The sequence below is a fragment of the Tyto alba genome, unplaced genomic scaffold (genome assembly GCF_018691265.1).
Source record: "Tyto alba isolate M040663 unplaced genomic scaffold, T.alba_DEE_v4.0 Super-Scaffold_46, whole genome shotgun sequence".
In the NCBI taxonomy this organism is placed as follows: Eukaryota; Metazoa; Chordata; class Aves; order Strigiformes; family Tytonidae; genus Tyto; species Tyto alba.
The window spans coordinates 9,658,577-9,685,006 of record NW_024881322.1 but is presented as its reverse complement, the minus strand read 5'-3'; the positions used below and the strand labels follow the sequence as shown (position 1 = coordinate 9,685,006).

Below are 26,430 nucleotides of genomic sequence, written 5' to 3'. Positions count from 1 at the left end.
AGCAAGGAAAGATGCTGCAGCTTCTGTAGCCACACGCTGTTTCCGTGCTGTTCCCATCGAGTGGGATGTACAGTGGAGAGAGATTTTTTCAGCGTCCAGTCACTGTGTATAGCTGCCCTGGCTCTGATGTACCCACAGAGGTTACGGAGGATGCAGAGCATCCAGTGGGCTTGACTTCAAACCTAGGGCTTGACAAATAAAACCCTCTTCAAGGATAGCTTTAAACAGCAGTAATAGAGCCTTTCTGGCCTTATCCTGTATTTTACCTTCAAAAGAGAGCAGTGTGCCGAGATCGGAGAAACAGCTCTTAGCCAAAGCATTGTTAAAATGCCAGTATTTCATCCCATGAAGGGCAATGAGTAATATGGATGTTTGTAGAGGAGAAAGATAATGAAATTGGCAGCCTGTGTTACACGTTCCCAGTAGTCTCCACACTGTGGTGTCCAAACAGGGGGGTTAGAAAAATAAAGACAGATGGCAATGGTATCTCTCAGCCCACTGAGGTGTAAATGTGGGACACAGTGTGGCACACAGAGACCTGGAACAAAAAATATTCAGACAAGATAATAATGAGCCCCAGCAGTCTCAAATGCTGTACCATTATTGCACGTATTAGTTGTGGGGGGGGTAAGGCACCATTCCTCCAGCCTCTCTTTCCCAGCTTTGCAGTTATGTCATCTGCAGCAAGCGGGAGGGCGACAGCAGCAACGTGGGGTGAGCAGGCGGCCACCGGGAAGGGAACAGGTACAAAGCAGCACCGGCACCAACGGGGGAATAACGCTCCCCTTCTGTAAAGCTCCCATCACCAGAGCGCTCCTGCGCCCCTCCAGCCCTAAAAATAGTACGTGAGCATGCAGCACCTGTAGCCCTCGTGTCCCGGGTGTTAACACCCCTCTGCAGCGAGCCGGAGCTGAACTCCTGCCCTGCAGATCCAGCGCTGCGTGTACCTACACGTGGGGTGTGGGGCCCGTACACCAGTGGCCCAAACCCCGGGCATGTAACAGCATGGGGCTGGAAAGCAGAGATGTGGCTGAAACACTGTCTGGGGGAGAGGAATACATTTATTTGGGTTGGGGTCACCAGGAGAGGGGAATTGCTGCCCTGCAGGACGTGGCAGGCCAGGCTCACGAACCCCGTGCAGAAGGAGGGTGGAGGGCTACGTTTGGGCCAGACTGTGTTAAAGGGTCTGGAGGAGGTCTCTGTGGCAGAGGAGAGCTGGAAAAGCTTTACACAGATTGCATGAGGCTGCCTGGGCCCTCTGTGTTGCATATGTGCACAGCTAGGGTACCCGTGGTGTTGGGACATCCAGGAGCTGCGTGCATGGCCAGGGATGTTACTGTGTATTCGGGTATCGTAGGGGAGGCAGGGTGTGCTCCCTAAAATACCTAGATCCAATGCATCAGGAATCCTAACATTAACATCCACTAGCTACGCTCTGACTCAGTGAACCGTGGCCAACATCAGCTCCCTGAGGTCCCAGGTGGAGGGGCTGGCCCGAGCTGCTGCCTCCCAGGGGCACCACACGTGTGGGGGTACCACAACGGCCCCCGGGGCTCAGCCAGGCACCTCGAAGTCCTTATGGCAGAGCCCAAAATGAACGTGCCTGCAAGATGACTTGCTTCTCAGTCGGTTTTAATTTCATAGCCTGGCACAGAAAGGAAAGGTGAAGAAATGCACTGAAATATCTACATGGCTTCAGCGAAGAATGACAAGAGAAAGTGGAGTTATGAATGTCATATTAATTTCAGCTCACACTGACATGTTTACTTGCGGTAGAGGCCTTACATCAGACCAGTATTTTGAAATCAACTGCTGCAACACCTGTAGGCTAAATGGAGTAATTTAAGGGCAAAACCACAGTCTTATCTCAAAAGTACCTTGCTTGGGTGGCTGTCACAAGGATAAGCCTGAATCTTAATGCTGTTTTTCAGTTCTCCCTAATCAGAAAGTCTCAAAAGCTTCAGCATCACATACTGCATTAAGATAAATTTCTGGGCCAAGGGAACTCATCTAATTATTAATTTGTGTGCAAAACGCAGCCCACTGAAGAATCCCAAATCCTTGCTCAGGAATGCGGTTCTCCCACACAGGACTCAGTACGCCAACACCACTGCCCCTCTCTTCCCCCTCCCCTTGAGCACAAACATTTCTAATGCCTTGAGGCAAAACAACAAAACTTTTGAAAGCTCCTGCTTCTACAGTGTTCACTGACAAGAAATCCTACCTGGATTCCCCAGCAGCTCACTCGTCACTGCAAGCATCACGTTTGCCCTTCTCTTGCTGCTGGGAAGCCATGAAAGAGATTAAAGGTCTCTCCCAGGGAAAGGACCTGGATGGAACCTCGTGGCTGCTAAGTTGATCACTTCCTAACTAGCCCATGAGGAGAAAATGTGGTAACCACTAAAACTATAAGGATGGACATTAGTGCAACCTTATGCGTTACTTGGAAAGACATCCCCTGTCTTTCTTCTTGAGCAACAAGATCAGATCCTCAGCGGGTGTTGAGGGTTTCTGTCTGAAAGTCTTGGTCCAACTGAGCTGCACCACCAAGGCAGGACTAAAACTGTCACGAGAGCCTGTTTCCCAAGGTGCATGGTCCATGCCGTGCACAGCCACACATGTCAATGTGCTCCAAATCTCAGCTATGGTGCTCTTAATGCTACTTCTGGGGGCCCTTTTAAGAGTTTATGTTGCAAACACATGTCTTTATTTTCTTTCTCAATTCAAAAAAGGCAATTTTTGGACTTCCATGCTCTGCTCCACAAGTCCCAAGGGGGCCCGGGCCACCCTGGAGCTGCCTGGGGTTTGTGGAAACACGCACCGGTGTCCTTCTTTCCATCCCACTGACTCTTTGCTCTGATGGAGGGCAATGGGACATCTCTGGACAGTGGGAGGCTTTTCCCTGGAGCTGGCCCTGCTCTGATTCCCAGGTGGTGCTGGAGCAGGGCCTCACAGAGCTGGAGGTCTCTCCCATGCCAGAGACCCATGGATTGGGATGGGACAGCCTCCTGGGTGCTGTGTTCACCCACTTGCTCGTAGCCCCTGTTATGGACACGTGCACCGTGACAGCGTGGCAATAGCTCTCGGGGGAAAGAGTGAGTGAATGACTTGTCTGTAATAAAGTGGCTGTTTTAATAATATAACTAGAGCAGTGTTCTCTATGCACCCTGGGGTGGTTTCACTTGTTTGTTTTTCTTATGTAAGTTGAAAATTATTTCAACTTCAGGATTTTATTATTTCCACCCCTGCAGCATTTACAGCTAAATGCAAGAGGGGAGGGATAAACCTGAGTCTGGGACTCTGGCTTGAAGAGGTTCAGGCCTGCCAATGAGCCACAAAACATGAGTGTCAGTGCATGCAAGACACTGATGCTGCTCCTGTACCTAATAAGCATTTCTGAAGTCTATTTTATCTTAAATACCAACTCCCTCCAGCCTCCTCCTCCTCCCTCCAGTCTCTCACACTTGTCCAGACCCTTCACTGGTCTCCTGCCCTCCAGCAGAGCTGTGGTAAGAGGTATAGGACACGTGAGAGACAAAGCTACCTTATAGACATTTCTACCTGGCATAATCAAAGAGCATGTTGAATGTAAGCTACACACAACAATCCATGGGGAAAGCAGCTCTCCTTTCACCTATCTGTAGGGCATCCCACACCCTGAAACCATGTGTGTGGACCAGTATCTTTTCCTCCCAATTCAGAGCTGAACCACCGAGGTTCTTAACCAGGGGCAGCAGCACCCTGCACCCCCTTAGGGCAATGGATTCTTTTTCTGCTGAAACGTGAGATAGACATTAGATCAGTCGAATGTCAGCCCCAGACTGGAGTTTGGTAAGTACACCAAGGGCAGTGTCTTTGCAGCCATCAAAAGCATCAGGGATGTTTAAGGACTACAGCTCAGCAAGTTTCTGGATTTATATCAAGTGGCTTAAGAAGCTCTGCAACAGCTACGAAGAGCGAGACACCAGGGTTACTGCAGTAGTATTACATGGATTTTTAACACCACAGGAAAACAATGTGGTCGTAGTCTGCTTCATGGCTCTGATTTGCTGCTCTGCACTGTAAGTAAAGACTAACTCATTTGCAAGCTATGGAATAAAACCAGTAGGAGAGCTAAGGCTTTTTTCTTTATGGAAGTGTTCTGGGTCTGCCTAGGATAGTGTTAATTTTCTTCATAGCTGTTCCTATGGTGCTGTGTTTCAGATTTTTAACCAAAACAATGCTGATAACACACTTTTTCAGCTGTTGCTGAGCAGTGTTTGCACAGCGTCGGGGCTGTGCCTGTTTCTCACTCTGACCCCCAGTGAGTAGAGTGGGGGTGCGAAAGAGGTTGGGGGGGACACAGCTGGGCAGATGACCCAAACTGACTGAAGGGATGGTCCATGCCTTGTAACACTGTGCTTAGCAATAAAAAGGGAGAGGAGGGAATTTTACCGGCAGGGGGGTGTTAGCCATATTCTGCTGAGGAGCTGGCTGAGCATCAGTCTACCCATGGGATGTGGTGAGTGATTGCACTTCTTTTGCTTGCTTGCTTTCTTCTTCTACTTCTTCTCTGCTTATTGAACAATAACTTCTTTTTCTTTTTTTTTTTTTTTTTTTTATCTTGACGCCTAAGTTTTCTTGCTTATACTCTTCCTTTCCTCTTCCCCTGTCTCACTGGGGGTGTGTTGGGGGGGAGCGAGCAAGCGGCTGTGGGATGCTGAGATGCCCACAGGGGTTAACTCACAACAAGAGGCCCCTCCATAAAAAAGGGATGCATCTGTTTTTAGCAGGGAAATATGTTACATCAGGGGAGGTTTCTATATTACTTCTTATTTTGGCAATGAGACACTAAAACACATAGTATCATTTTATAAGTTTTCATCTAACTTAATGTGGAAGCGCAGCAAAGAAGAAAATGCCACTGTTTCAAGTGCCTCTTGGGCGGCACAGTATTACTCGACACAATGTCCTGTTGGCATCCTCTTCTTCTGCAGGAACCGTGACACACTGGCTCACATGACAACACCCAAAGAAATGCTCTCCAACGTGGTGCAAGCTCTGCGCTACCTGGACTCCCGTCTTCCAAATGGCAGCCACGTGATTTTAACCGGCTTGGTAGATGGCCGCTTTCTCTGGGATAACCTGCATGACAGATACCATCCTCTAGGTAAATGAGATGTTGTGGGGTTCCTCCTGGTTCTCTGCCTGCTCGTGTTGCCTTCTCTCCCTGAATAATTTATGAATCTATTGACGATTTCAAGAAAACCCGACAGAGTGGAGGAGATCTGAGAAATAATAGACAGATATTGGCTGTGCAGTAGAAGTAGGAGAGCCAGCTTACTATCCATCCCCAGTGCAGGACAGGGCAGGTAGAGAATAAACCCTATCCTGCCTAGTTCCCCAACCAGCTGGACCCACTCAGCACCAAACCGGGCTCAGCACATGCTGTGGATGTGGAAACAAGGTGTCTCAGCCCAAAATTATGGCAGGACTGCCTTCTGGCATCCTGGTTGTTGTTACAGGTGGAGCTGGACATTTGGTGAACACCTCCATTTGCTGACTGGTGGATGTCTTGATAAAACTAGATGTGGACCAGGACAGAAGAATAAGTCAGGGGTTTGCAAAAGACTGGTTAGATATTAGAGAAATACATTTTCAGCAAGCTCTGGGTGCCTGCCACCTCCTACACTACCCACAGGTGTGATGATTGAAACCTCACACCGTGTGAAGGCAGGTTTTGGGGTCATTCCCTCAGAGCACAGTTGCTGTAAGGTGCTTTGGGGTAGTGTTTTCAGAGATGTGGGAGGCTGTCCTTGAGAGCCTGTCATCCCAGCTCATGCATTTGCAACTGTGCCTCTGACCATGAACAGACCACTTGCTCCTTGGCTTCATCTTGTGCCAAGCAGCAAGGAGGAACGTCATCACCGGGGGCTGCAGTCATACGCAATGACGTGTGACGTCCAACCTTGGTTAGTCTGAGAGTTGTGTCCCTGGGGTCAGTGTGGAAATATTTCCCTGGGGATGTGGGAGGTTGTAGGGTGGAGAAACTTGAAAGCTGGATGCAGAACCCCTTCTCTACAAGTTCATACTACTCCACGGTGGGTAAAGAATGTGAAATACTTCATGCAGGTAGCAAAGAAAGTTTTTATGTAAAGCTAAAAGTAAATCCCTTGTTCTCCAATCAAGAGTGTGCACGAGGACCCATTGTGGTCATTCTGCTGCCAAATTTTAGACCAAAAGCATGTTCTTATTTATATTTGGGTAAAGCAATCTCTTTTGCATCTGAGCAAGTGGAAAGTTGTCTTCTTAATTCTCATCAGCAAAGAGAGAGAGAAGCTAAATCACATCATTAAAATGGTAGATTACATCATCAAATGATTTTGGCAACCATTGGGTAGTACAGCTTTAAATAGCCTTCATGATGTGGTTTCCCCAGGATTCCCCAATCATTGCCGGTGGCCCCACAGCTTCCGACTTATCTACTATGGTTATTTCACCCCTCAGAAGTACTTGTCACTTCCCAGGAAGTCTGAGGCTTCCATTTCTCTTCCTGATACCTTGTTACATTTTTTTCTAAAAAGCACTATACTACTACCAATGGAAACAGAAAAAAATAAAATAAAATAAAAATCTTGTCCTTTTCAGGGCAGGGAGATCCTGTGATAATTATTTTTCAGTCACATAAACCCATTTCTTTCCTTGAATGCACAGGGATGGCTCCTCTACTGGGTATCTAATTATCAAAGACAACACGTAGCCTTTTTTGGCACAAGCCAAATCAGGAGTGATTATGTATAGGACCAGTTGGAAATTTTTCAGAGGGGCTGATCTGCCTTAGAGGGACCCAATTAATCTTAAGCAGCATTTTTAGCAGCACGAGCTCACTTCTGGAAGATCCTCAGAGGGGTTACGAGCTGGTTTCCCCACTTGGCTGCCAGTCAGGCACAACCAGACGTCGGTCTGGCTTGCTGCCGAATCCCTGGTGCCCCTGACAGCACGCCCCAGGGCCTGATGTTTTCAGGCTACATGGGTCTGGGACAGCCCCAATATCTGGTAGTGACATGGAATCTTTGAGCTCCCCATAGTTTACTCCCCAGGCAGCTGATACTGGTGCTGGGCAATGGGCAGCCGTGAGACAGGCAGGAATCACAGCTATTTCAGGGAGCTGCTGATAACCAACATGAGGAACCCATTTCACTTAGAAGATATCATACTTTGCAGTTCCCAAAACAATGATAGAAACTGTATATTTCAGCCCTGCAAAAATAACAAAGCCTGATGGGATGATCAGTGTGCTACCAACTCAGAGAACTGAGTAGCCATTTAATTTCCATTTTGGTTGTAGCTACCAAAGAAGCAAAACAGTCAGAAAAATGGGGTAATTTTCTTGGAAAGCCGAGCTATTGCATAGTGCAGTGAATTTTAGGGAACGTCAGCAAGATGTTTGACTTGGTGCTTGGATTTGCTCACCCACACAAGCATATCAACTTCCTTCCGTGACAGCAAAATCGTTCCTCCCTTTTAAGGCCAACCTTTATGAGGTAAATGCGAAACTCAGACTCTATACAGGCACCTTCAATCTTCCCTTCAGCTTTGCAAGCCCTGCATTTGTTTGGAGGGTGAGAGACACGTTAAAATATCCGTCACGCACTTTGGAGGTTGTTGCAGGCTGTGATGAGTAACCCCACGTACGGGACAAATCACCTGTCAAAGGCCGGAGGGGGACGCGGGAGAAGCGAAAGCAGCTCTGCAGGCGTGGGGATGCGGGTGCCTTAGTGGGAAGGGGGCATCGGTGTCCCCTCTGATGCACCCCGGTCTGGTGGTGGGAGGATAACTGGGGGGGGTGGGGAGACAGTTGGGGCTCCCAGGGTGCCTCTTCTCCACTGAGGGGTCTAATGCATGCAAAGGCACAGACCTGCAAAATGAAGTTACTGTTGGCCATCAGGCACATGAAGTTTCCCTCTCTGTGCTTCGCAGGGCAGCTGAACAGGGACGTCACGTACAGCCAACTTTATTCTTTCCTTGACTGCCTCCAGGTAAGGTCTCTGGCCGCAGCTTATGAGCCCCCCACTTTCCTCTCAGCCACTGCTAACGCCCCACTCCCCGTGCCCCCCCAGGTGAGCCCCTGCAGCGGCTGGCTGACCCCCAACGAGACCCTCAGGAATTTGACCTCAGAGGTAAGTCTCGATGATGCTGCAACAGGGCCGCCCTCTTGCACAGATGCTCTTCCAGCTTGCCCCTGTGTCTCAGGATATAAACCTGGTATCTCAAAGGCGAAACGTCAGCACGCTTTTTTCTTCCAAAAGCGGGGAGATATGGAAACATCCATACCCATCCATTCAAACACCTCTCAGGCTCTGGGACGCAGCATGGTTAAATTAAGGGATTCATAAATATATTCCCTTTCCAACCTCTCAGTTGCCCAAATTTATTCTCAAGGGCTGCGATCTGCCCGAGAAAAATCTGTTCAAGTTCATGTTCTTTAAGGAGAAAATGCACCTGATAAGAAAGAGAAGGCTTGTCAATCAAGTAGCTGTGAGTATGAAAAGCCAACCACATAGATTTCGCTGGCAGGGCGAGCAGGCCCCCAGAGCAAGAGCCTTACCCTGTCATCATCTGGGACTTGTGCTAATCATCTTCAGACACGTTTCTGTGGACTTAATCACCAGACGGTGTGACCAAGGTGCATCCAGACTCAGTGCAGGGAGGGAAAGGAACGGAACAGAGATGTCTTAAAACTCACCCTAAAAATCTGGCTGCAGAAGCAAATGTCACATAATACCAGCCACTTATTCCCCTACTGTACAAGCTGATTTTTAATCCCAGCAACACCCTGCAGCCCCGTAAAAGAGCCAGTAACCAAATATTATCAAAGATGCCACCTATGTGTATAGTTGTATTAATATTTGCATTCACTAAACAAAAAATATGGCCTTAATTTCACCAAGGCTTTCATACATGTTTCATTTTATGTCCTGTCACTCGACTTCAGAGAAGGTAATTAAGTACATCCCTAAATCTTTGCAGGATTGCGCTTCATGTATTTGTACCAACAATAGAGAACATATAGCACACGTAACTTCTGTCCATGAACAATTCATATGTCTGCAGGGTATGAATTAATCTTCCTTCTGAGCCCCTGTCTGAAACTAATTGTCTACGTTATTATCCAAACTGCACAATTTAAATATTTAGGAGATCCTGATCTCTGTTACAGCTGTAGAAATCACACTGGATATATCAGTTAGGTGGATGCTCAATGGAGGTAATTTACTCTTCTGAAAGTAAGAGCAGAATTTGGTCTGGTTAGATAAGCCACACAATTAGCAATTGGCCACACAGTTGCCTAGATTAGCACTCACAGCACAGTAATGGGAGAGATATTGGGAAAGGAGAACACTTTTACTATATGGAAAGTTTCAATTTTCTTTATGAGAATCGGAAATAACTGTGCTGCCACTCCTCAAGAGGTCTCTGAAACTGAGAAATTCGGAATATTTACACAGGCGTAGAGACACTACTAAAAGAGGCATCCAGTAAAACAACCATACGCTGCATTAAACTTATTGCATCAGCTGAGTGCAACCTGCCCAGTGCAACCTGCAGTGACATACTGCGTGGTGAGCTGGGGAGCTCAAAGGCTGGTGGAGCTCATGCAAGGCTGTGTTATGGTGAAGAGCCCCATCTCACCTCCTTTCCTCGAGCTAAAAGGGCAGCATTAGCTTTCAGATTCCTGACCGTGCATCGGTGACAAAAGCTGAATCCATGCAAAGCAACGTTAGTACCAATGAATCGTCACTAAAGCACTTGATTTTTTGCAGAGAGCTCTACAACTTTCCAATGTCCTGAAAGAAATTGCGAAATCTGAGAAATTTGCCAACTTTGATATTTTCTACATGGATTTCCCACTAAGACAAAGTAAGTTATCTTTTTTTTTTTTTTCCTGTCTTTCTCATGAAGCATTTAGCCAAGTGCTGGGCTACTAATATGCTCCTCATGTTTTAGCTCTGTACTAAGGGCAGCATAGCCAGCCAGCCTCGGTGACCCTGCTCTCAGGGCTGGGACCAAGGCAGGGACCCTTAATGCCATCTCCTGGCTTCCCTGGTTGGGGGAACCATGGATCTCTGCCAAGACAAGAGCCCCACCACCAGCCTGGGGACCACAACCCCCCCGCTGCTCCCAGCACCCACAGCCCTGGCGTGCAGCACACTGGTGCTTGGTGGCATTTGCACCTGGGTGGCAGGGGGTGTCGGTGGTGAGGCCACAGGGACAGCAGATGAGCTTCTGATAAAAATGCCTCCTGCTTGTCCACTGCAGCTTCTCAGGCTGACGAGAAAAGAAAAAGAAGTCTAAAACCTATCTCGGTCCATAAGATCTGATTTTATTTCTGATCGTTGTTTTTATAGCGGGTCATCTAGGCTGGAGATGGCATATTGGCCATGGTGAGGGTGGTCTTTATGAGCTGTAGTGTACTACATCCATATGGCCTCCTCTGGGATGCGCAGTGCCACAGGAAGGAGAACTTTTCTCGGGCAGTTTTCTTGCCTGAAAAACACAGCCACCCTCTCTTAACTCACTGTTCTCAAAAAGTAGAAGCACCTCTCCCAGGAAGAACTGTCTTCTTTCGTATGCTTCCTTGACCACTTACATATTACTGTAACTTTTGCCTTGAAGAGCTTACAAAACTCATCCTTCTGTGATCTTAAGTGACATTAGGTAAGTGCATTACCTAAATCACTTCCTTCCAAAACTGCCACTTAAAAAAAATAAAAGAACCAGAAACTTCTCTTCATTACCATGATCATGAGTGGACAGTGTCCTTGTGGGTCTGGAGACAGATGCCTGTCCCTGGATCCCCCTCAGCTCCGCTTGCCTTGTGAGACGTGCATGGGTCCAGCTCGAGGGATCACCCAGCATCAGCCCAGCTCTGTCACAAGGAGAAATGCACTCGCTCAATTTAAAAGAAGGATCAGCATGGGGTGAGGGACTGAGGTGGGCAACCTACTCAAGTAGTTGGGTAGTGATGGGAAAGTAGGAAAAAGAGCTTTTTCCCTGTACCCAGCTCAAATCTCACACGTTTCAACTTGTGCCCATTGTATCTCCTCCTCCCACATGCACTGCTGTGAAGAGACTGGCCCCGTCCTCATCACCTCTCCATAGGCTCTTCCCCAGGGTGGACCATCCCTGTCCCTCAGCCTCTGTTCACAGGGCAGAATCTCCAGCCCTGGACACCGGGGGGCCCTCCCAGATAGCATGAATTTTCACATTCCAAAAATAGTATATAATAATTTGGAAAAAAAAAAAGGTCTGATCTGCATTTTCTTGGGTTTATACTCACATAGAGAGTTAGTTCCATGTTCCTCCTTCTTGAAAACTTTTGCCTGGGGACTATATTTTAAATCCCAGCATGCAGACAGCTAAAACCGGAGCCATGAAGGTACAGAAGCACCCTGGCTACTTCAAAATGTACATCTCTAACACCTCTCCCCAGCAAAGCCTGGCTGTCCTTGGAAGCATGAAGCTGCAGAGGCACCTAAGATATTTGCAAAAATCTCATTTGGCAGCCATATCCTACCAAAATTCACAAACTTATTTTATCCTACATGACCCATTTCAGGAAGCTGGTTCTGGGTCTCACGCAGACCATACAGAGGAGGAGGTAAAGAAAGGAGGACGGGAAAGGGAGTCTTTCTGTCCAAAACACTCTCTCAGAGAGGTGGTCTCCACTGTCAAGTTCAACATTGTAGCACAAAGTTTCAGGCTGTCCAAGTGTCTTTTCTGCTTTTGCTCCAGCTACTTAATATTTAACAAGTCACTGAGATTTGGAACAAACTACCTGCTGGGTAGGCAAATTGCTTTAATAAGTTAAATGACTAACTTTAGGTAATTTATTTGCTTTCATGAAAAGAAACATCTTAATATAATTTGCTGTTCTTGATTACATCGCATTAAATAAATGAGGTAAACAAAATCACACATGCACATACAAACATCAGCTCTGAAAGACACTTTGTGAAGTTTCCTGCCGCCCTGGAGCCAACGGTTCGAGCTTGCCTGCAGGAACGCTGTCAGTTCGTGAGGGTACTCAAAAGCCAGCTAAGGCTGCTGACCTGCTTTTCTGGTCTCCTGAAGCAAGAGCAAATCCTTCCCTAAACTCCCCAGACAGCAGATATTCAGCAGTGGTTGCACATTGTGATGAGTACGTTGATTTCCAGCTGGCCTGGGCATATATATATACATAGTAGCTCCCAGATTTCTTGGAGTAAAATCTGAGTATGTTAGCATTTATTCTAAATTTAGATGGACATTCAAGCTCAGATGTTGCCTTTGGCTGAAGAACTTAGTGGTTCCTTTAAGAAACAGTGCAATAAACAAGGGTATAAGGGTTGTTTATTTTGTTTTTTTCTTGGTGTGGATGGGAGCAAGCTCCATTCTAGTCTAGCCAAGTCAACAGACACTTTTAAGATGAACTCTGGACATACTCAGTTGGTGGATATTTGTTGAACTGCTCTAGGATTTTTGGAGGCCGAGTATCATGGTCTAAATTTACCTATCTTGATACAAACCTTACTTAGCTTACTTAATCCTCTGCCTTTTCTGGCATGGAAACAGCAGTCCCTCTAAAAAGTAAAACACAGTACACAGCCTCACACTCAACGTACAACATACATAAGGAGTTAGGCAGGCTCAATCTGTGCATCTGTATGTGCACTCCGTGGTGTAATCTAAGGTGAATATATGTTGTGCCCAACATACTGCAAATTCGAAACAAAGCTCCAGGGCCTGTGCCTTAAAACAGGTTACTCTAGTGTTGACTAAAGCATCTCAAGTAGGTTTCTATAGTCAAAGTGGGAATATCGCCCTTCTGTGAACTCAAGTTTAGTACAGGGACCCAGACATCATTTTTTGACAGAATAGCCAGCATCCAACAAACAGCAGTGAGTCTATATCAAAATTGTGGTGCTGGAAGGGAGGACATTTTCTTCCTGACAGGATGCCTGCATAATGCTATTAAGAATCCTTAATCTGTCATTATAAAAGAAATTATTGAATTTACAGTCTGTTAATGCCATATCCACTAGTCCCATGTTTGATCACTCCACAGCCCTTTTGAAGGGAGAAAGCTTTTTACTTGTCTAATGGCTCTGGGGCTTATAGCACAGCATCATTTGCATTGAATGTCATGCTCATGTAATTCAAAAGGTTATTTTGTTGTAGTTGAAAAAGACCACTCAGAAGAGAAGTAACTGAAAATGACAGTCTATTCCTGCACACATCAGCCCATGTGAATATTGTGTTACCATCTCTTTCTCTGAAAAGCATTGTTTTATCTATTTTTTTTCACTGCTGAGGATGCAACTAAAATGGGAAATGCAAAAGTATTAAATCAGTATTAAATAATTTACAGCTTTACTTGCTACAGCATCCATCTGAGTTGTGAGGGAAAGTGAAATGTTTTACGATCATTTATGTTCAAAGAGCTTCCTTGCATAAATATTGCAGAGGAAAAAAAAAAAAATTAACAATAAAGTCTTAAATACTGCCCCGAGGAGAGGGGATTGTACACAATATTGGCTCTGACAACTTTATATGAATTATCATAATCTTCACACAGAGCTGCCGTGTGCTTAGAAATACAGCAGTGCTTTGGGGAAGAGGGGGGTACATCTCCAGGCAGGCGCCTGTGTGCTCGCTGGTGACAACCCCTCTGCTTACCTTGTTTGCAGCGGCCGAGGAGTGGCACCAGATGGGAGGTGAGCCCTGGCAGCTGATCGAACCAGTCGATGGCTTCCACCCCAGCCAGGTAAAAACCGGCCCCAGGAGATGGGCGGGATGCCAGCACCCGTTGCTGCCCAAGGCACCCGGTCGGCACGCCGCGGGGATGCAGGTTGGGGGGGGGGGATTTCTCTTTTTTCAAAGAGATGACGGCATTAGCCCCAGAGCAGGCATCGCTGTTTCGGCTGGCTGTGCTCTGCTCTAACTCCTGCAAGGTCTTCCGCTGATTTCTTTCACTCGGTGACCTGTACTGTGGCCAAACAGGCCTTTAGGCAGAAAACCAAATCCTTGCCGCCTAGGCTGGCTACCTGCGGGAGTTTTGCAGGGCCAGGGCAGTGATGCAGCACTGCGAAAGCCCGAGAGGCCCCCTCCAGCCCTGCAGCCTCCAAGGCCACAGGCTTCCCCATCGCAGCCTGGAACAAAGCTTTCTTTTTGCATCTACACATTGAAGTGGCTTTATGCTCTGTGGGTGCATATTATGAAGTTTCCTCCTGCTTGCCTGGCCTCCAAGGACAGGTGGTGGAGGAAGGTTTACAGTCAGAAATAAATGAAAGGGAAGGAGAAGCAGCTGCTCTGCTCTAAGTTCCTGCTTGTGTTTGATAACCTGGTGTGAGGTTGCCTGGTTCCCACGTCAAAGTAGTTTTTTCTGACTCTGTAAAATGCATGGAGAGAGCGTGTTCTGCAGTCAGCTACAAAGCCAATTGGTTTTCTATACACTAGATTCCGATTTCAAATGTGCATGCAAAGCGAAGCAGAAGCCAGTTTTCCCCGTACTGCCTTGAGAAAAACTGCACAGGAGCTGAAATCCCTCACGCAGCCGGCGGCAGCCACGGCTTGTGCCAGCAGGCACAAAACCTGGCCGGGGCTCTCCTGCCAGCCCAAACGCCATCACCCCCAGCCACTAAATCAACACGAGCTGGTGGGCAGGTCCCAAAACCAAAGACCATTCCTCTTTCCCATGATTTTTGATCCTGACTCTTCAGAGCAAGAATGAGACTGAGCTAAATTACGAGGGGAAAAATTGCGGGAGGTGGGTGAGATGGAGAGGGACAGCAGAGCTGATTTTCCCCACTTTGCCGGAGGGCTCTGCCCAGCAGCAGCAGTAGTGGCTGCTCTCCATCCCATACGCTTATCAACGGGTCCAGAAGTTTCTTGTTGCCTGCTGTGATGAGGGAAACATGCTCTTCAAGCAGCCATCTCCACTCCCCACTCCACTCCACTCCCTGACCTGCCCAGGGGCGCAGCTCTGGGTGGCGGCTGGGAGAAGGAGGGGTGATGTTCCTCAGGAATGGTGTTGTGGTGCATGGTACCACAGAAGTACCACACAAGCAGTTTGGAGAAAGCTGTCCTCTTGGGCACCGCTGCCTTCCTCCACGCTCCTGGCTGCGTGCTTCTCTCCCACCCTGGCACGACCGAGCCATGCAAGCCCCTACACGGGCAAGTCCAAAGGCAAAATGCGTGCTTTAATTGCTATCTCTTACACCCGTGCTGGTCAGCTGGATCAGTACAATGGCTTGCTTAGCCTTGCCAAGTCAAAAGAGCCTCCTGCTCGAACAGGGACCACTCCATAGCAGAAATTCCTGCTTGGGTACCACACGGTACCAGGAGATAGCTGCATAAAAGTATGAGCTCACAGCCTGGGGCCATGGAAAAAGCGTGTCTGAATTTTTTGCTGCAGGCCTTTTGCAAGGAAGTAATTAGAGAAAACTTGGCAAATGAAATGAGAGTGAAAACAGTGATGAAATGAACCCCATTCCCAACCCTGCCATCTGGGGAAACTGTGCAATATGAAGAGTTTGAAGTGAAGAAGAAAAGGTCTTTGCATTATTTTTATGTCTTACCTTGAGGCTGGCCTGAGGCTTCTTCTAACCCCCAGAAACAGGCCACTGTGGAAGCCAAGCTCACCAGGTCACAGCTTTTCATCCAGGTTCTCTCCCACAGCCCGTGTCCCACTGGCAGCTGGAAGGTAGCACAGCGTTGAAGGTAGCAAATATTTATATTAGAGGGATCCTGCCTAAGCCAACAGAAAATTACAAAAGGGCATCGAAGGGCAGCTGCAAGCCTATAGGCAGCCCCAGGAGCGCTGAGCTGCAGGATCCAGCCAAGCGCTGCCATATTTCACTCCCGCTGGATCTGGCATCCTGCGGTGGTTACGATCTCCCCCTCCTGCTGTTAAGATGACATTAATGCTTTTATAGGTACATTTTCCCTTACAGTCAAGGTGCCAGCTGTAGATATCCCTCACTTCAAGTGAGTTATTGCCCTTCCAGGATTTATTAATTATCCTTATCCAAACATCTACCACTTTAAATCTATTTTTCTTGTCCTGCTGGTACACGGAAGTCTGTTATCAACATACCACTATTTGGACTGAGACATAGCACTCTGCTCCAGGAGAGTGTCTTTCAATAAAAAGAAAGGGAAATGTGAGCAGAGAGTGATATTTAAGAGTATGCTTGAGAGAGATGATAAACAATTCACTCACTCCTCACACTAGTTTTATTTAGAGTTTTACTTTCTACCAACGTGAATGCCTCTGGCCAGGTACGGCTTTCATACCATATAGAGCTGCCTGGCAGGAGAGGATGGATGCCACGCAGCTCGTCAAGTGAATGGGGCTCTTTCTTCATTCCCTGCAGCTATTCCCCATGCCTCACGTACAGCTTGACAAATAAATAAGACCTAGCCGGGGCATTTCTACTGCATTTTCTCTCTGAAACTCTCAAAGCACTTGACAAATATTCAGAAATTTTGGAATTGAGCAGCACTCCAAGGAAAGCATAAACATTTTAGTTCTTGCTTTCAGATGCAGAGAAACTTTGGAGTTTGGAATACAAGAACCACAGTACCCCTCTCTGCCAAGGGTGAGCTGGAAGTCTACGATGACCCCGAGTCATTAGGAGACAGCAGTGGGCAGGATAAACCAGTGTCTGATGTCAGCCCTTGGATTTCACCTGTCATTTATCTGCTGTCTTTTTCATTAAAAAAAAAAAAAAAACATAATCCGCTGGTCTAAACACAGCAGAAGCAGTTGTCAGCGTGTATATCCAGTAGTCCAGAGGTCTGGTGGTGCAGGAGGGATGTGGGAGTGAATTGAACCTTCCTAACTGAGGCTTGTATACTTATCAATGCAAGAAGAGGGAAAAGAAAATAAGGAAAAAGGCAACACTCCCACATCTCATTAGAGCTATTCTGGTTTTTCATTCATTGGAAAAAAAAGCTAGGTTAGGAGACACTCAGGAAGGAAAAACTAGCCCCAGTAGTCCCCATTCCAGTCAGTATTTTGTATTTAGAAACCCTTGAAAGAAGGGATAAACACCTCGTGCTCATTTGTTTAGCCAGGACCAGAACCCTTACTGCAAATTTCTGTCGGGGGAAGTGAGATTCCTGCATGTTTTTATTAATTTGCAAAACAGAAGGCTGCAAACAAAACACTCATTCTTGGCATAACTACATTCCTCAAGTTTAAAAGCTAAAATTGGGCTCCATGAGTTGTTTGTTTTTGTCTTTTTTTTTTTTTTTTTTTTTTTCCAAAACACCCAGCTTAGGTCGTAGGTGGAGGAAATTCACACCATTTACTTTTAACATCTAAAAGCAAAGTGCATCACTCAGTCCTCCTAAATTCCCCCTAGAGCTGTCTTTGAGACACCCTTCCCCGAAGTCCAGCTCAGTTGTCCTTGGAAGAAATCTGATTTTTTCTTCTCATTGGCTATAGAGGGAGACCAGGGATTTTCTTCAGCATCTCTTCCTTACTACAAAATTTCACTGCAAATCTTCATGAATGCCAGATGGCTTCAAGGACATCCCTTCTCTCTAGAACAGCTGATTGCTTTGTTTGGATGACAGGGCCATGCATTTCAACAGGATCCTGCATAAACAGCTTCATTTCTTGCCTTTATGAAGTTACTAGGGAGAACGTGAAAGCCCTGAGCATCACAAACTGAAACCTGAGACGCTTGGAAGATTCCTAATGATTATGTAAAGACAGAAAAGCACAGCTTGAGTGTGATTAGCTTTTCCTGGGTTTTTTGTGGTTTTTTGTTTTTTTGTTTTTTTTTTCCTTAAGTCATAGCAAACCACATTACACTCAAAAAAAAAAAAAAAATAGAAAAACCTAAAGTGAGGCTTATCAGATGAGTTGGGTGTTTACACTTTGCTGAGAAGCACACCCATCACCACTTTGGTGCAGAAGAAAACAGATAGCCAGAAGCTGCTGAAATAACACAGCCACCTCCCAGTCTCAGTCACTCAGAGTTCTATGAGGAACAGGTAATATTTCCTTTAAAAAAAGATTGCTTAGAGGTTGTCATCTTCACAAAAAAAATAAATGCAAAAAAAAACATATGAATTGTAGCAGGTCTTAAAGCACTGGAGCTTTGGTATTTAAAAAAAGACCTATAAGAAAAGTGATTTTTAAAATCATGAACCCTCCTCTGTACCATACTGCTCATCCAGAGTAAAATATCAATATCATCAGGACCACATGAAATGATGTCTGAGCAGGACCTCCTTAATATAGGGCAGCTGAGCATATGTGCCTTAAATGGCAGTCAACAGTAGTCAGAACACCATAGAGCATTCCTCCAGGGATACCTTTGCAGAGGGTGCACCATGCAAAGATCGGAGGCTTTTTTTTAAACAAACAAACCAACCAAACCACCCTGCTAAAAAACATATGGAAGGCTTAGGGACTTGTGAAGGAGGTTTGGAGACTGCCTTGCTGGAGTGGACCACTCCGAGAGAGACGGATCTCAGCCCTCTGGCAGCCATAGGGTGTCCCAGAATGATGGTGTTTGGTCACGTTAGAAATTATGACCAGGAGAAAACACCCTGTTGCACAATCTCCCTTATCGCTCTCTCCTGCCCCAATTCCTTCATTAGCTTAACGAGACCTTGAGTGACCAGTCTAAGAGCTGCCACCCCACAATTGTGTCTCTTTCTACACGAGCTCTGAATAAATGAAAGGTTTTGTCTCCTGGCCCATCATTACAGCTTCTTTCAAAAGCAAAGGATTTAAAAAGAAGCATATAAAAATTTCTCAAAGGCTCCAGTCTGTTCCCAAACTCCAAAACAATGGTGTTCAAATAGTTTGATGCCATAAACCCATCCTGGCCCTTAAAAGAAGGTTTTGTTAGCCCTATTTAAACCTCGTAATTATTATCAATGTCAGAGTGAGTTTTAGGGTTGAAAGTAAAGTTACCATATAAGCAAAATATAATTGTAGGTCAGAAGTTAAAACAAAAACGCATTGGCAAGGTGTGAAGACCTCGTTAAAGCAGAATCAGGCTGTTCCCTCTTCCCCTTTCTGCTACCTTTGAAGTTTTTCACCCCGATAGTACAGCAGATACAATTTCTCCTTGGTGCATAACTTCTAGGGCAACCTCTGTGAAAGCTGGAGCAGTTCTGGTATTGAGGAGAAAAGCTATTTTACCACTTCTGCAGGTCCCATGGAAAAAGCTCTGAAAACAACCAGCAGCAGGCGCAAACTCAGAGCATCAGAGCTGGGTAGTTTTGAACCTAGATATCATTTGGCCTCTTTTTCCTCAACACCCATGGTTTTCTTACAGGATAGCAGAGAGAATATTTATTAGAAGTATCAGAGGCATTTAGGAACAAGAATCCCCTTGGACTTGCAAGAGTTTTATGCATTATATCCAAGTGGTGCTTTTGAAATATTTTCAAAATGATTGGTTGAAACAAAAAATTCAGACTCCAGGCTTTTGATTAGTTTATGGGCCAGGCATCACAGACATCAGACAGTGGTTGGAGACTATAATTAGACTGAATGACTGGTCAGGCAGGTGCAGCTATATGGTCCTCACCTTATTTTTACCATTCAGAAGGATTTTCTTGTTCAAGCAGCTGGAATGGGGTATTTTCTTTGGTTAGAGGTTACGGTCTGTCACATGGCTACACAGGAAAGTCTTCTTTATGGTGGGGTCTCTTAAATGCTGACATGAAACAACTACATCAGAAAGGCACAAGAAATTTATAGTATTTGTGCTGTTTGCAGATTGCTGCAGCTCTTGGAACAAGCATCACCTGGCAGAAGGCGCTACGTGAATGGCCTCAAGTGCTCGGAAAAGAGAATCCATTCAACGACCAGATTGAAGCTATATTCAAAGATCAAGGTGGACACTGACTTACAAACTGCCAGAGCCCTGACGCGGTTTACGGTGATGCTTCCCAGTGCATTCTATGAAACAAGATGGTTCAAGACACACACACAGAAAAGGGGGAGGGCAAGTTATCAGAGCCAGTAGCAGCGGACATAACACAACAGCAATCTTTTCAGTTTCTATCTCACCTGCACAAGTAGACTATGCTTTTTCTGCAGAGCTACAAAAATAAAAATCAAAGGATACCTGCCAGCTAGATCATTTATTGTACCAGTTTGCAAATCCATAAATTTTTTTCCATATATAGCAAACTCCTAGCCTTACCTATTTTATTTTATTTTCCCCCTGCAGAACATTATTTCTGGGCTTTCCATTTGTACTGTTTCAACAGTTAGTCTGATCTCAAAAAGGGGGAAGGACAGACACCAAAACTCATTATGTTGCTATGAATTGCATGTATGTAATTGCCCTGACGGTCAGTACATTGTTTAGCTGCTATTTACTTATTAAAATGTGCCAGGAATAACAAGGCACTAGAATTTTCATTTGCCTGGCAGCATCAGTGCAGGCACAGGTTCTCTTCCCCCCCATAAACAAGACAGTAAGCTGACACCTTTCATGTATTTAAAACTGGCTGCTTTTTATACATCTTTGCTCTTTTGCTTCCTAACAAATACAACACACCCAGCCTCACATCTTTCACAGACATGACCCACTGAAGATACGGGGCAGCCCTTGCCCGCTCCACTTCATACACAGACAGACTTGAAGGCTGAGAATCACCAGTAGTTTTTTCACCAGCTTATCCAATGCTCTTAGCAAAATAAAGAAACAAATATTAAAAAAAATAGAGGCAACTCTACCCTACTCACAACCTTACTGGTGATGAAGGGATCAGACAGCATAAAACGGCATTAATTACAGGTGGAAAAAATCAGGCAAATAGAAAGTGTGACCCTGACATGACTAAACCCCCTCCAAACCAGCCGAAGATCAGGTAGAGTCGCTCTGCTCTCTGCTCTGAACCCATCCCCTGCGCAGGGCCAGCTCTGCGCCTGCCGTCCAACCTGGAGGGGAATCCCTGGCGGGGCGGCACGCCGGCCCCGGCTGCAGGAGAGGCATCTGCCCAGTCGCTTGAATAGGCAGAGGATGACTTGGCTAATGCTATTTTGGTTGAAGCACTTATTACTGCTATCCTAGATACTCTTCCTTTTTTTAAGAGTGCAGTCAATGCCGCATCTTTTATTAAGATAAAAATTCCTCTGGGACAACCGCTGGCAATTAAGTAAATATTCGAGTCACCTACTTTAAGAAACCAAAAGGGAATACGTTCCTTAATTGAATGATGCTTACACACAAGGCCCCAGTTCATTCAAGGCATTGAGATGTTACCAAAATATCCAGTCTCCCAAGAAACAGTTTCAGCTCCAGAGCGGCGTGCCTGAGGAAGACTATTTAGCATTAGAAGGAAAAGGAAAGCTACCTGCTTCCTGCACAAATTCTCTCCACCAAACAAGATAACATTTGATGCACTCCAGTCAGCTAGAACACATTCTATTTTTTATTACCTATTCAGGCTTCCTATCTTTCAATAAAAACATCACAAGGACAGAAGCAAGTGCATCCACGTGGTTTTATTATAGACCAAGTACAGCACAGACAATAATTACAGAATATCAGATAATTTCCTTTACACCAAAATATGGAAACATAGCAATTAGAAGGGGGAAGGGAACAGTATGAGTTTAGAAGCCAAATTTTGAGGCAATCTCATTGCAAATTATTGTATTTAATTTGTGGTTGGGATTTAATAATGCCAATTAGGAGTTTTACAAGCTAGTAAAATTGAAATTTCCTCAGCTAAAATAAGCTTCACTGCCCAGAGCAAAGCGTTTTCCATTTATAGACTTTCTTATTAGTGAACATCTTGAATTTCTGAACAATGGAAAAAAAAAAAAAAAAAAGGCCTTCTTATAAAATTAGAACAGCATCTTCTCAAAGATGACCTGAAACCCCCAGGGCCAAAGCAAAGCGTTCCGATTTGCCCAGTATAATTGCTCCGTGCTTGATCTGGGGTCTCTGAGGAACTTCATGAAGCGGGCTTGCCCCTGGCTGAAGTTCTGACCAAGCCCTCCGTGCTCCTGCCTCGGAGGCGAGCCCCGCAGTTCAGAATCAGGCCCTATGCAGAAACTTGATTTGTAACTAAAGCAGTAACCATTTGCAAATAAAGATGATATTTAGGCCTATTAAGCTGTCAGCTTTTACAACTGCTATGTCTCTCCATTATTTCAAAGACTGCAAAAACCAGCTGAAGATCTGCACCCCCAACCATCAATCACTTAGCACTACCACTCTAAAAATAAATGTTCTATATTTAAAGAAATGCTTCTGAAAAAGCTTACTTATTCTAAAGCAGTAACGAACTATGAATCCTAGTCTATTCTATTAGCTTAACTGTCTCCTGGTGCTTAGGTTGGTTGAAGGTGACAAATGCATGGAAGAAAGAAACAGGAAAAAGAAGTTTCTTTTGGAAAGGTAAGTATAGCTTCATGAAATTCAAACTTTAGAGAAGTACAGATTTCTAGGAATGGTCAATCACAGTCTTGTTTGAGGGAGAGTTAGAGCATGTGAAGAGGAAGCATTATGCCACTGGCTAGTTCCAACACACTGCAAATTATGTTATTCTGTTCATAAACCGTTTTTTTTATAAAACTTAAAGCTCTGTTTGAAATCCTCCTGTATAGAACATCTATAGCTCCTTGTAGATATTTGAATTCACTCAGTCCGGCCTCTTCGAAGAGTTGCTGCTGCGAACATGGAAAAATACATTTGCCAACATTCTTGAAGCCTTCTGCACAGCTCGGCCTTAGAGGAGGTGGGGAAGGTGGAGGGCAGGAGCACAGCGGTGTGTGCTGCTGCGCCAGTGCCACACGCTTCTGCTGGCTGCAGCGGTGCGCGCCCCCGCCAACACCGGCCTCTGCCTACAACTCTCCAGCCAGGTCAGCTTTTCTAACCTGCAGCACCTCTCGCACCCCATACCTTTTCTTGATGAGGATAGTCTTTCATCTTGGGCAATGGACACGCACAGATTAGTTTCTGCGCTGGATAATAGCTCAATTAGCCTAAATAAAAATGTCGTTCCCTTTTATACATCCACTTCCATTTTTAACACCTTCCTATGGACTCGTTTCATAATTTTGTATTTGATGATTTTCATTAACATCCACTTGGAAGTTTACGTAAACAGCCTACCATGTATGCACAGATAAAATTTGCTCTCCCACTACTGCCCGTGCTGCCTCGCTATTCGTCTGCCACGTCTCTATCACAAGAGACAAGAACCAGCTCTCCTCCCTGTCCTTGCCGAGCTGCTGGTCTCCCGCAGCTTCTGCATTCAGAAACGTTCCCAGCAGGTCAGGGTGACTGCCCCCTGGACAATCCGGCCTCCCACCACACAATCTGGTGCTGGCTGCCCCTGCGGCACCACATCAAGGGGTGTTTCGGGACACATGTACTGAACAGAATCCTTTCTTCAACCCTGTGTGGAGTCCAGCTTTTCCTCTTCAGCCTACAAATTAGTACCTCAAATGCATAGACGACATTCTGCTTTTTTCATAAAGTGTTTTGTTCTTTATTTTAAATGAATAAAATAAATCTCAATACATAGCTTGGAAATTTTAAGACATCAGAAAAAGAAAACTAGATTTAAAAGCAAGTACAAAAGTGGCAGGATGGAAACAGTATAAGCTAACAGAATTTAGTGTTTCAAGTGTGAATATATAACAGCAATAGCAATTTTATGTATTCCACTGTTGCATTCGCAATAGTGAAGTAATGAGATAGTATTTCACTAAGGCCAGTGGAAAGCTGTGAAAATTGCAAGTTTTAACTGACAAGCTTTGCAATTTTAAAGATGGGTCTGAAGTACTCTCTTCATCTGCATTTATGGATATGTCTAGGAGGGGGAGGAAGACCCATACTTTCGGCCAGTGGAGTATTAGTTGGCACATAGCAGCTTTATAGTGTCTTATAAAAAAAAAAAAAAAGCGCTTTTACAACCTATTCCTGGTTCTCAAATGGAGAATTCTAGCTTGTACAAACCATGAGTCCCAGGAACTACTGACATATACATTCCTAAAACTATTTTTTTTCCTGTTTGTTGGATTTTTATTTTATATAGCAATCCTAATAAAAATATTCAAGACTTTTCATTTCTATCAAAGTGCAATATACTGCATACATAATTCCACACCTGTAAACCACATAGTATACATGCCATGAATTTATCCACACCGATTTGTATGAGAAATTGCAAAAGTTGTATGAATATATTGTGCACGTCTTTTGTTCTGACCACAAGGACACTGCATAAGCAAGAAATGCCTACACTGAATGTTGCAGAATAAAATTTACTAGTATCTTCTATCATTACAAAAAACCTGACAAACCCTCCAATATTAAATCTTTTGTTTCAGCACCATCCTTGTTCAAGAACTCTGAACTATTCTTTCTTTCAGGGAGCTGAGTTATCTAGTAAGCTTGTTTTCTCACTAGCTTGCCCCCTTCTTCCTGCCCTGAAGTGTGATTTCCTGCAATAATTTAGTTGTTTAAAGAGAAGAGAATGTACTTAGCTAAAAAAGACTTCCAAAAAAGGAGTTACATAAATATTTAGCACATTTAGAAACGGCTAATTGCTTCCTACCATGCTCAAAAGCTAGGAAGTAAAAAAGTTTTAAAATTCTTAAAGTGAAATAGAAATACTGCATAACATAGTCCTGTAAAATGTTAAATACTCTCAGATTTAAAGCATAAGTGACCCAGAGGACTTCCCACACCTTCACTTAAGTTATTTTTTGTGTAGTTCATACGAGTTTTTGCATATGTATTTTCTTCATATTTCCCTTCCAGAATTTAAAGCTTTCCAACGGGTTTGTAGCAGGCATCAGGCTGCCACATGCGAAGATCAACAAGGACTTGGTTGAGCTTTTGCATCCAAAGGTTACGCTCTTCTTTAGTATCAGCAGACAGCCAGTTCCTAAAAGGCAAAGGACCCAATGGATTAGATATGTCTTTCTCCACCTTTACTTAGTTATTCTGAAAAATGTCAAGCTGATCCATCCATAGAAGCCCAAATAGCAGGGGAAAAAAGGAAGTAAAATATTCCACAGTCCTGCTACTAAGCTACCTGGCATTTCTACTTCCAGAAAAGTTGAGTTCTTTGTCTTTAGAAGGCTGAAATGGGACAGCAAGACAAAACAGGACTAAAAGTGAAACAAACGGTTCAAGTGTCATCCCAAAGTCTTAGCGTTTAAATGAGCTTTTTTTTCCCCCAAAGTTGTGAAGCTCCTGTTACTCAAACTATCACTTGAGACAAAACACCCCTCCCCTACCCCTACACATCCCATAACCTCCCACAACCTTCATGATTTTTATCCACTCACTTTGTAACACAGAGCGTGTCTCTGCATTGGCTGACGAGAGTCTCTCTGTCATCTTCCCTCTGTGGCCGGACAGTTATTAGTTCAAAAGTGTTGGGACGGGCACAGAACTCCCTGTTGGCAGGTTCAATCTGATGATTAGTGCAGTTAGCCAAGTTAATCCGGCCCAAAGGATGCTGAAAGTGAAGTTAGTTCATCAGTCAAGAATATTGCAATCAAGAATAATTCTGAACACACGCTTTGACAATTTTTGCTATATTAAGTGAACCCTCCACCCCCCAATCAATTACTCCATACAAAAGAAGGGATTCTACTTTTTGCATTTTACAGCCATAGCTGAAGCAAGATAGCCAAGACAATGGTACATGCCCTGCTCAGCCACATATAATACAGCTGACAAATCTTTTCCCTACCAAAGGCTTAGACTCTAAACAGATGTATCTCCCATTTTCTTTATTCCTTAAAAAAAAAAAAAAAAAAAGCCTTTTTAACTCTCAAATTCAAGAGAACATAATAAAATCCAAACTGACAGAGTAAACCCTGTCAAACCCTACAGAAAACAAGCACTTTAGGGATGCTTGCATCATTCTTGTCAAAGCCCATAAGCATATGGATTGATCTTCAAACATGCAACTAAGGCGCCTAAATGCAGAGTCCAGCTGCTTTAGCTCCCTCTGTAGTCAATAGCTAGACCCCTTCAAAGTGCATTTCAAATTCCAAGGCAGTTATCTCTTTCTGCTGACTACAGACAGAGGCTCAGCTGTATGCTTAGTTACAGACCTTGGCTCTGATTCTTCACACCTACAGAATACCTCATCAGGGAAACATCACAAGCTGCTCTTGGCTTGGAGGAGAGTTTGCTATTTATTGGGCATGTTCACTATACTATTTCATAGATAGTTAAAATAACCTAAGTGACAGGAAGAAGGATAGCTGCATTTCAAGGAACATTAAGAAACAGGTACGACCACGGGAAATTTATTTTTTAAAAAATTTCCACAATTTAAAGTAAACATTGCCCAGTACTGATATTTGAGCTACATCTATCTCAATGATAGAACAGATATTGCAGGGGTAAGGGAAGGCATTTAATAAGGATAGAATTTAATATTGCT

The 26,430-nt window shown here is 44.8% G+C and overlaps 2 protein-coding genes across 3 annotated transcripts in view; one reads left to right on the top strand and one right to left on the bottom strand.

Annotated features, from left to right (window-relative positions):
* Positions 1-20,138, top strand: part of AOAH (acyloxyacyl hydrolase) — an 81,551-nt gene extending 61,413 nt beyond the window's left edge. The window contains 6 exon segments of the mRNA XM_032988845.2: positions 4,977-5,149; positions 7,960-8,018; positions 8,100-8,159; positions 9,804-9,900; positions 13,710-13,786; positions 19,772-20,138. Coding sequence (XP_032844736.2) covers positions 4,977-5,149; positions 7,960-8,018; positions 8,100-8,159; positions 9,804-9,900; positions 13,710-13,786; positions 19,772-19,900 — 595 coding nt within the window. The 3' untranslated portion in view covers positions 19,901-20,138.
* A 1,358-nt stretch (positions 20,139-21,496) lies between these two features.
* The window catches only part of ANLN (anillin actin binding protein), a 31,541-nt gene continuing 26,607 nt past the window's right edge, over positions 21,497-26,430 (bottom strand). For both annotated transcript variants that reach the window (XM_042806411.1, XM_042806412.1), the window contains 2 exons: positions 25,319-25,491; positions 21,497-24,912 (listed from right to left, as the gene is read on the bottom strand). In XM_042806411.1, the coding sequence (XP_042662345.1) occupies positions 24,789-24,912; positions 25,319-25,491 (297 nt within the window). In that variant the 3' untranslated portion in view covers positions 21,497-24,788. The remainder of the gene's footprint in view (positions 24,913-25,318; positions 25,492-26,430) is intronic.